We start from the raw sequence: 12,500 nt of genomic DNA, 5'->3' as shown, positions 1-12,500 counted from the left end.
TATTAACCATAATAATCGATTAACTATAGTAAACACTGTAGTATTAACTATAATAATCGATTAACTATAGTAAACACTGTAGTATTAACCATAATAATCGATTAACTATAGTAAACACTGTAGTATTAACTATAATAATCGATTAACTGTAGTAAACACTGTAGTATTAACTATAATAATCGATTAACTATAGTAAACACTGTATTATTAACTATAATAATCAATTAACTATAGTAAACACTGTAGTATTAACTATAATAATCAATTAACTATAGTAAACACTGTATTATTAACTATAATAATCAATTAACTATAGTAAACACTGTAGTATTAACTATAATAATCGATTAACTGTAGTAAACACTGTAGTATTAACTATAATAATCGATTAACTATAGTAAACACTGTAGTATTAACTATAATAATCGATTAACTATAGTAAACACTGTAGTATTAACTATAATAATCAATTAACTATAGTAAACACTGTAGTATAACTATAATAATCAATTAACTATAGTAAACACTGTAGTATTAACTATAATAATCAATTAACTATAGTAAACACTGTAGTATTAACTATAATAATCGATTAACTATAGTAAACACTGTATTATTAACTATAGTAAACACTGTAGTATTAACTATAATAATCAATTAACTATAGTAAACACTGTAGTATAACTATAATAATCAATTAACTATAGTAAACACTGTATTATTAACTATAGTAAACACTGTAGTATTAACTATAATAATCAATTAACTATAGTAAACACTGTATTATAACTATAATAATCAATTAACTATAGTAAACACTGTATTATTAACTATAGTAAACACTGTAGTATTAACTATAATAATCAATTAACTATAGTAAACACTGTAGTATTAACTATAATAATCAATTAACTATAGTAAACACTGTAGTTTTAACTATAATAATCGATTAACTATAGTAAACACTGTAGTATTAACTATAATAATCGATTAACTATAGTAAACACTGTAGTATTAACCATAATAATCGATTAACTATAGTAAACACTGTAGTATTAACTATAATAATCGATTAACTATAGTAAACACTGTAGTATTAACCATAATAATCGATTAACTATAGTAAACACTGTAGTATTAACTATAATAATCGATTAACTGTAGTAAACACTGTAGTATTAACTATAATAATCGATTAACTATAGTAAACACTGTAGTATTAACTATAATAATCGATTAACTATAGTAAACACTGTAGTATTAACTATAATAATCGATTAACTGTAGTAAACACTGTAGTATTAACTATAATAATCGATTAACTATAGTAAACACTGTAGTATTAACTATAATAATCGATTAACTATAGTAAACACTGTAGTATTAACTATAATAATCGATTAACTATAGTAAACACTGTAGTATTAACCATAATAATCGATTAACTATAGTAAACACTGTAGTATTAACTATAATAATCAATTAACTATAGTAAACACTGTAGTATTAACTATAATAATCGATTAACTATAGTAAACACTAGTATTAACTATAATAATCAATTAACTATAGTAAACACTGTAGTATAACTATAATAATCGATTAACTATAATAAACACTGTAGTATAACTATAATAATCAATTAACTATAGTAAACACTGTAGTATAACTATAATAATCAATTAACTATAGTAAACACTGTAGTATAACTATAATAATCAATTAACTATAGTAAACACTGTAGTATTAACTATAATAATCAATTAACTATAGTAAACACTGTAGTATTAACTATAATAATCAATTAACTATAGTAAACACTGTAGTATTAACTATAATAATCAATTAACTATAGTAAACACTGTAGTATAACTATAATAATCAATTAACTATAGTAAACACTGTAGTATTAACTATAATAATCAATTAACTATAGTAAACACTGTAGTATAACTATAATAATCAATTAACTATAGTAAACACTGTAGTATAACTATAATAATCAATTAACTATAGTAAACACTGTAGTATAACTATAATAATCAATTAACTATAGTAAACACTGTAGTATTAACTATAATAATCAATTAACTATAGTAAACACTGTAGTATAACTATAATAATCAATTAACTATAGTAAACACTGTAGTATAACTATAATAATCAATTAACTATAGTAAACACTGTAGTATAACTATAATAATCGATTAACTATAATAAACACTGTAGTATAACTATAATAATCAATTAACTATAGTAAACACTGTAGTATAACTATAATAATCAATTAACTATAGTAAACACTGTAGTATAACTATAATAATCAATTAACTATAGTAAACACTGTAGTATTAACTATAATAATCAATTAACTATAGTAAACACTGTAGTATAACTATAATAATCAATTAACTATAGTAAACACTGTAGTATAACTATAATAATCAATTAACTATAGTAAACACTGTAGTATTAACTATAATAATCAATTAACTATAGTAAACACTGTATTATTAACTATAATAATCAACTAACTATAGTAAACACTGTAGTATTAACTATAATAATCAATTAACTATAGTAAACACTGTAGTATTAACTATAATAATCGATTAACTGTAGTAAACACTGTAGTATTAACTATAATAATCGATTAACTATAGTAAACACTGTAGTATTAACTATAATAATCGATTAACTGTAGTAAACACTGTAGTATTAACTATAATAATCGATTAACTATAGTAAACACTGTAGTATTAACCATAATAATCGATTAACTATAGTAAACACTGTAGTATTAACTATAATAATCGATTAACTATAGTAAACACTGTAGTATTAACTATAATAATCGATTAACTATAGTAAACACTGTAGTATTAACCATAATAATCAATTAACTATAGTAATCACTGTAGTATTAACTATAATAATCGATTAACTATAGTAAACACTGTAGTATTAACCATAATAATCGATTAACTATAGTAAACACTGTAGTATTAACTATAATAATCATTTAACTATAGTAAACACTGTAGTATTAACTATAATAATCGATTAACTATAGTAAACACTGTAGTATTAACTATAATAATCAATTAACTATAGTAAACACTGTATTATTAACTATAATAATCGATTAACTATAGTAAACACTGTAGTATTAACTATAATAATCAATTAACTATAGTAAACACTGTAGTATTAACTATAATAATCGATTAACTATAGTAAACACTGTAGTATTAACTATAATAATCGATTAACTATAGTAAACACTGTAGTATTAACCATAATAATCGATTAACTATAGTAAACACTGTAGTATTAACTATAATAATCGATTAACTATAGTAAACACTGTAGTATTAACTATAATAATCGATTAACTATAGTAAACACTGTAGTATAACTATAATAATCAATTAACTATAGTAAACACTGTAGTATTAACCATAATAATCGATTAACTATAGTAAACACTGTAGTATTAACTATAATAATCGATTAACTATAGTAAACACTGTAGTATTAACTATAATAATCAATTAACTATAGTAAACACTGTATTATTAACTATAGTAAACACTGTAGTATTAACTATAATAATCAATTAACTATAGTAAACACTGTAGTATAACTATAATAATCAATTAACTATAGTAAACACTGTATTATTAACTATAGTAAACACTGTAGTATTAACTATAATAATCAATTAACTATAGTAAACACTGTATTATAACTATAATAATCAATTAACTATAGTAAACACTGTATTATTAACTATAGTAAACACTGTAGTATTAACTATAATAATCAATTAACTATAGTAAACACTGTAGTATTAACTATAATAATCAATTAACTATAGTAAACACTGTAGTTTTAACTATAATAATCGATTAACTATAGTAAACACTGTAGTATTAACTATAATAATCGATTAACTATAGTAAACACTGTAGTATTAACCATAATAATCGATTAACTATAGTAAACACTGTAGTATTAACTATAATAATCGATTAACTATAGTAAACACTGTAGTATTAACCATAATAATCGATTAACTATAGTAAACACTGTAGTATTAACTATAATAATCGATTAACTGTAGTAAACACTGTAGTATTAACTATAATAATCGATTAACTATAGTAAACACTGTAGTATTAACTATAATAATCGATTAACTATAGTAAACACTGTAGTATTAACTATAATAATCGATTAACTGTAGTAAACACTGTAGTATTAACTATAATAATCGATTAACTATAGTAAACACTGTAGTATTAACTATAATAATCGATTAACTATAGTAAACACTGTAGTATTAACTATAATAATCGATTAACTATAGTAAACACTGTAGTATTAACCATAATAATCGATTAACTATAGTAAACACTGTAGTATTAACTATAATAATCAATTAACTATAGTAAACACTGTAGTATTAACTATAATAATCGATTAACTATAGTAAACACTAGTATTAACTATAATAATCAATTAACTATAGTAAACACTGTAGTATAACTATAATAATCGATTAACTATAATAAACACTGTAGTATAACTATAATAATCAATTAACTATAGTAAACACTGTAGTATAACTATAATAATCAATTAACTATAGTAAACACTGTAGTATAACTATAATAATCAATTAACTATAGTAAACACTGTAGTATTAACTATAATAATCAATTAACTATAGTAAACACTGTAGTATTAACTATAATAATCAATTAACTATAGTAAACACTGTAGTATTAACTATAATAATCAATTAACTATAGTAAACACTGTAGTATAACTATAATAATCAATTAACTATAGTAAACACTGTAGTATTAACTATAATAATCAATTAACTATAGTAAACACTGTAGTATAACTATAATAATCAATTAACTATAGTAAACACTGTAGTATAACTATAATAATCAATTAACTATAGTAAACACTGTAGTATAACTATAATAATCAATTAACTATAGTAAACACTGTAGTATTAACTATAATAATCAATTAACTATAGTAAACACTGTAGTATAACTATAATAATCAATTAACTATAGTAAACACTGTAGTATAACTATAATAATCAATTAACTATAGTAAACACTGTAGTATAACTATAATAATCGATTAACTATAATAAACACTGTAGTATAACTATAATAATCAATTAACTATAGTAAACACTGTAGTATAACTATAATAATCAATTAACTATAGTAAACACTGTAGTATAACTATAATAATCAATTAACTATAGTAAACACTGTAGTATTAACTATAATAATCAATTAACTATAGTAAACACTGTAGTATAACTATAATAATCAATTAACTATAGTAAACACTGTAGTATTAACTATAATAATCGATTAACTGTAGTAAACACTGTAGTATTAACTATAATAATCAATTAACTATAGTAAACACTGTAGTATTAACCATAATAATCGATTAACTATAGTAAACACTGTAGTATTAACTATAATAATCGATTAACTATAGTAAACACTGTAGTATTAACTATAATAATCGATTAACTATAGTAAACACTGTAGTATTAACCATAATAATCAATTAACTATAGTAATCACTGTAGTATTAACTATAATAATCGATTAACTATAGTAAACACTGTAGTATTAACCATAATAATCGATTAACTATAGTAAACACTGTAGTATTAACTATAATAATCATTTAACTATAGTAAACACTGTAGTATTAACTATAATAATCGATTAACTATAGTAAACACTGTAGTATTAACTATAATAATCGATTAACTATAGTAAACACTGTATTATTAACTATAATAATCGATTAACTATAGTAAACACTGTAGTATTAACTATAATAATCGATTAACTATAGTAAACACTGTAGTATTAACTATAATAATCGATTAACTATAGTAAACACTGTAGTATTAACTATAATAATCGATTAACTATAGTAAACACTGTAGTATTAACCATAATAATCGATTAACTATAGTAAACACTGTAGTATTAACTATAATAATCGATTAACTATAGTAAACACTGTAGTATTAACTATAATAATCGATTAACTATAGTAAACACTGTAGTATAACTATAATAATCAATTAACTATAGTAAACACTGTAGTATTAACCATAATAATCGATTAACTATAGTAAACACTGTAGTATTAACTATAATAATCGATTAACTATAGTAAACACTGTAGTATTAACTATAATAATCAATTAACTATAGTAAACACTGTAGTATAACTATAATAATCAATTAACTATAGTAAATACTGTAGTATTAACTATAGTAAACACTGTATTATTAACTATAATAATCGATTAACTATAGTAAACACTGTAGTATTAACTATAATAATCAATTAACTATAGTAAACACTGTAGTATTAACTATAATAATCAATTAACTATAGTAAACACTGTAGTATTAACCATAATAATCGATTAACTATAGTAAACACTGTAGTATTAACTATAATAATCGATTAACTATAGTAAACACTGTAGTATTAACTATAATAATCGATTAACTATAGTAAACACTGTAGTATTAACTATAATAATCGATTAACTATAGTAAACACTGTAGTATTAACTATAATAATCAATTAACTATAGTAAACACTGTAGTATTAACTATAATAATCGATTAACTATAGTAAACACTGTAGTATTAACTATAATAATCAATTAACTATAGTAAACACTAGTATTAACTATAATAATCAATTAACTATAGTAAACACTGTAGTATTAACTATAATAATCAATTAACTATAGTAAACACTGTAGTATTAACTATAATAATCGATTAACTATAGTAAACACTGTAGTATTAACTATAATAATCAATTAACTATAGTAAACACTGTAGTATTAACTATAATAATCAATTAACAATAGTAATCACTGTAGTGTTAACTATAATAATCAATTAACTATAGTAAACACTGTAGTATAACTATAATAATCAATTAACTATAGTAAACACTGTATTATTAACTATAGTAAACACTGTATTATTAACTATAATAATCAATTAACTATAGTAAACACTGTAGTATTAACTATAATAATCAATTAACTATAGTAAACACTGTAGTATAACTATAATAATCAATTAACTATAGTAAACACTGTATTATTAACTATAGTAAACACTGTATTATTAACTATAATAATCGATTAACTATAGTAAACACTGTAGTATTAACTATAATAATCGATTAACTATAGTAAACACTGTATTATTAACTATAATAATCGATTAACTATAGTAAACACTGTAGTATTAACTATAATAATCGATTAACTATAGTAAACACTGTAGTATAACTATAATAATCAATTAACTATAGTAAACACTGTAGTATTAACTATAATAATCGATTAACTATAGTAAACACTGTAGTATTAACTATAATAATCAATTAACTATAGTAAACACTGTAGTATTAGCTATAATAATCAATTAACTATAGTAAAACTGTAGTATAACTATAATAATCAACTAACTATAGTAAATACTGTAGTATTAACTATAGTAAACACTGTATTATTAACTATAATAATCGATTAACTATAGTAAACACTGTAGTATTTACTATAATAATCGATTAACTATAGTAAACACTGTAGTATTAACTATAATAATCAATTAACTATAGTAAACACTGTAGTATTAACTATAATAATCGATTAACTATAGTAAACACTGTAGTATTAACTATAATAATCGATTAACTATAGTAAACACTGTAGTATTAACTATAATAATCAATTAACTATAGTAAACACTGTAGTATTAACTATAATAATCGATTAACTATAGTAAACACTGTAGTATTAACTATAATAATCGATTAACTGTAGTAAACACTGTAGTATTAACTATAATAATCAATTAACTATAGTAAACACTGTAGTATTAACTATAATAATCGATTAACTATAGTAAACACTGTAGTATTAACTATAATAATCAATTAACTATAGTAAACACTGTAGCATTAACTATAATAATCGATTAACTATAGTAAACACTGTAGTATTAACTATAATAATCAATTAACTATAGTAAACACTGTAGTATAACTATAATAATCAATTAACTATAGTAAACACTGTATTATTAACTATAGTAAACACTGTATTATTAACTATAATAATCAATTAACTATAGTAAACACTGTAGTATTAACTATAATAATCAATTAACTATAGTAAACACTGTAGTATTAACTATAATAATCGATTAACTATAGTAAACACTGTAGTATTAACTATAATAATCAATTAACTATAGTAATCACTGTAGTATTAACTATAATAATCAATTAACTAGAGTAAACACTGTAGTATTAACTATAATAATCGATTAACTATAGTAAACACTGTATTATTAACTATAATAATCAATTAACTATAGTAAACACTGTAGTATTAGCTATAATAATCAATTAACTATAGTAAACACTGTAGTATAACTATAATAATCAACTAACTATAGTAAATACTGTAGTATTAACTATAGTAAACACTGTATTATTAACTATAATAATCGATTAACTATAGTAAACACTGTAGTATTTACTATAATAATCGATTAACTATAGTAAACACTGTAGTATTAACTATAATAATCAATTAACTATAGTAAACACTGTAGTATTAACTATAATAATCGATTAACTATAGTAAACACTGTAGTATTAACTATAATAATCGATTAACTATAGTAAACACTGTAGTATTAACTATAATAATCAATTAACTATAGTAAACACTGTAGTATTAACTATAATAATCGATTAACTATAGTAAACACTGTAGTATTAACTATAATAATCGATTAACTATAGTAAACACTGTAGTATTAACTATAATAATCGATTAACTATAGTAAACACTGTAGTATTAACTATAATAATCGATTAACTATAGTAAACACTGTAGTATTAACTATAATAATCAATTAACTATAGTAAACACTGTAGTATAACTATAATAATCAATTAACTATAGTAAACACTGTAGTATTAACTATAATAATCGATTAACTATAGTAAACACTGTAGTATAACTATAATAATCAATTAACTATAGTAAACACTGTAGTATAACTATAATAATCAATTAACTATAGTAAACACTGTAGTATTAACTATAATAATCAATTAACTATAGTAAACACTGTAGTATTAACAATAATAATCGATTAACTATAGTAAACACTGTAGTATTAACAATAATAATCAATTAACTATAGTAAACACTGTAGTATTAACTATAATAATCAATTAACTATAGTAAACACTGTAGTATTAAATATAATAATCAATTAACTGTAGTAAACACTGTAGTATTAACTATAATAATCAATTAACTATAGTAAACACTGTAGTATTAACAATAATAATCGATTAACTATAGTAAACACTGTAGTATTAAATATAATAATCAATTAACTGTAGTAAACACTGTAGTATTAACTATAATAATCAATTAACTATAGTAAACACTGTAGTATAACTATAATAATCAATTAACTATAGTAAACACTGTAGTATTAACTATAATAATCAATTAACTATAGTAAACACTGTAGTATTAACTATAATAATCAATTAACTATAGTAAACACTGTAGTATTAACTATAATAATCGATTAACTATAGTAAACACTGTAGTATTAACTATAATAATCGATTAACTATAGTAAACACTGTAGTATTAACTATAATAATCGATTAACTATAGTAAACACTGTAGTATTAACTATAATAATCGATTAACTATAGTAAACACTGTAGTATTAACTATAATAATCGATTAACTATAGTAAACACTGTAGTATTCTTTAGTTTTACTACAGTAAACTGGTGAATTGTAGTGTTATATTACCTATAGTTGTACAAAACTACAGTGTTGGGTCAGTTGTTTATGTTGTGTCATCAGAAAAATTATGGAATTATCATAAAGTATTCAGGGGTGGCATGGTAGCTCAGTGGTTAGCACCGTGGCCTCACAGCAAGAAGGTCGCTGGTTCGAGTCCCGGCTGGGTCAGTTGGTGTTTCTGTGTGGAGTTTGCATGTTCTCCCCATGTTGGTGTGGGTTTCCTCCGGGTGCTCCGGTTTCCCCCACAGTCCAAACACATGCGCTATAGGGGAACTGATCAACTAAACTGGCCGTAGTGTGTGTGTGTGTGTGTGTGTGTGTGTGAATGAGTGTGTGAATGAGTGTATGGGTGTTTCCCAGTACTGGGTTGCAGCTGGAAGGGCATCCGCTGTGTAAAACATATGCTTGAATAGTTGGTAGTTATTTAACCCCTGATAAATATCCACTGAAGAGCTAAAATGTGCTGTCCACATATGTAGACACTCAAGCCCTAGGAGGATAATGAAATTAAATACAGATGACTGCAACACCGACTGCCATGGAAATAATGAAATCAGCACTTGACAATTTTCAGTTTCTTTGGATTTATAGATTATTGTTTGCATAAAAATATAATATTGCATATTTTTAAATGTTAATAAAATGTTGTGTGTGCGTGTGCGTGTGTGCGTGTGCGTGTGCGTGTGCGTGTGCGTGTGCGTGTGCGTGTGCGTGTGCGTGTGCGTGTGCGTGTGTGTGTGTGTGTTACAGACAGACCGAAGCTGACGGACTCCTACACTGAAGACACGTGGCTGAAGCTCAGAGATGCTGTGAGCGCCATTCAGAACAGCACATCCATCAAATACAACCTGGAGGAGCTTTACCAGGTCTCACGCACACACACACATAATACAACACACACATCAGGAAGAACTCAGATGTACAAATGAAAGCATGAGACTGACATGTGGCTGTAGAGATCAGATGTTATAGGTCATGTGAGTGTAGAGGGCAGGGGTCATGTGAATGTAGGAGCCTATGAAGCAGGGTAAAGATTGGATACGCGGCCCACATCAATAAAGCAGCGAGTTAGGGTGGGGGTAGATGTTAAAATACAACTATTTATTGGGTAATTTAATAGATAGCATAAATAGTACTCGGTACAGTGCTGTTTTTACAGTACGGTGATGGTTGGGTTTAGGGTTGGGGTGAGTGTAGACCTTAATAAAATACAATTAATGGAAATTTAATAAATAATATAAATCATTTTCGTTAACTTTCAGCCACAACCGTATCTGATCGAGCGTCAACCCTGAAGCAGTTGTGTGTTTCTGTCCATCACAGTTTAGTTTGACTGATCGACTCTTTCACGATTAATGCAGCACACTCTCATGCTTCAGGTTTGATCCGCTTCAGATTCCAGCGCAGGACACCCAGCGCTCCTGCATTTCTCTCTCAGCTCACCAGTGATGATTGATTTCCCATACACATGTTCTTGCACTGCTACACAGGCTGAATGCATCTAATCTAACAGCTTAGTCGCTTTTTCATCAGGGGTCGCCACAGTGGAATGAACCCCCAACTATTCTAGTATATGTTTTACACAGGGGATGCCCTTCCAGCTGCAACCCAGTACTGGGAAACACCCATACACACTCATTCACACACATGACTGTGGGGGAAACCGGAGCACCCGGAGGAAACCCATTCCAACACAGGGAGAACATGCAAACTCCACACGGAAACACCAACTGTCCCAGCCGAGACTCGAACCGGTGACCTTCTTGCTGTGAGGCCACAGTGCTAACCACTGCTGCCCCAAAATTAAATTTCACCCCAAATTACACACAATGCATCTGTTAATAGGGTCAAGCTGCCTCTCTTTCAGTGTTTTGATCACGTGGCCTTGAGAGTAACCCTAAATTAAATGGTCAGTAAAGCTGTGTATTTCTGCTGATGTTTCTGAATGTTACAGCAGGAGATTTATTTTACAATGAAACCCGAATGAAGCCAGAAACCGAGATATGATCCGAACTGACAATGTTATGAAGCATCCCACCTCTAGTCAAGGGTGTAGAGGGCAATTTCAGACACAGCCGCATATGTGATCAGACTCAGAGGAGTGTTTGAGAAGCTGTGCTGCTGTTTAGATGAGCTTTCCATGATTCCTCACTCTCTCTCTCATGTGTGTGTGTGTGTGTGTGTGTGTGTGTGTGTGTGTGTGTGTGTGTGTGTGTGTGTGTGTGTGTGTGTGTGTGTGCGTGTGTGTGTGTGTGTGTGTGTGTGTGTGTGTGTGTTTCTGTTTCTCAGGCCGTGGAGAATCTGTGTTCGTATAAAGTGTCGCCGATGTTGTACAAGCAGCTGCGTCAGGTGTGTGAAGAGCACGTGCAGGCACAGATACACCAGTTCAGGGAATATCCTTCAGTGTGTGTCAGAGTGTGTGAAATTGTGTACGTGTTTTTGTGACATATCAGGACACAGATCTCTATAAGGACACAGGTATTACAAAAAGGAGGTGAAATATGAGGACAGTGCTGACGTCCTGACGTAATAGCCAAAGCATTTATAA

General features: G+C 25.9%; 1 protein-coding gene across 1 annotated transcript in view; it reads left to right on the top strand.

Moving 5' to 3' along the window:
• The window catches only part of cul4a (cullin 4A), a 23,120-nt gene that overhangs the window by 2,208 nt on the left and 8,412 nt on the right, over positions 1-12,500 (top strand). Inside the window, exons 2-3 of the mRNA XM_056464199.1 lie at positions 10,703-10,818; positions 12,242-12,346. Coding sequence (XP_056320174.1) covers positions 10,703-10,818; positions 12,242-12,346 — 221 coding nt within the window. The remainder of the gene's footprint in view (positions 1-10,702; positions 10,819-12,241; positions 12,347-12,500) is intronic.

Source organism: Danio aesculapii, chromosome 1 (assembly GCF_903798145.1).
Source record: "Danio aesculapii chromosome 1, fDanAes4.1, whole genome shotgun sequence".
Lineage (NCBI taxonomy): Eukaryota > Metazoa > Chordata > Actinopteri > Cypriniformes > Danionidae > Danio > Danio aesculapii.
The sequence above is the reverse complement of the archived record's forward strand: the minus strand, read 5'-3'. Positions and strand labels throughout refer to the sequence as shown.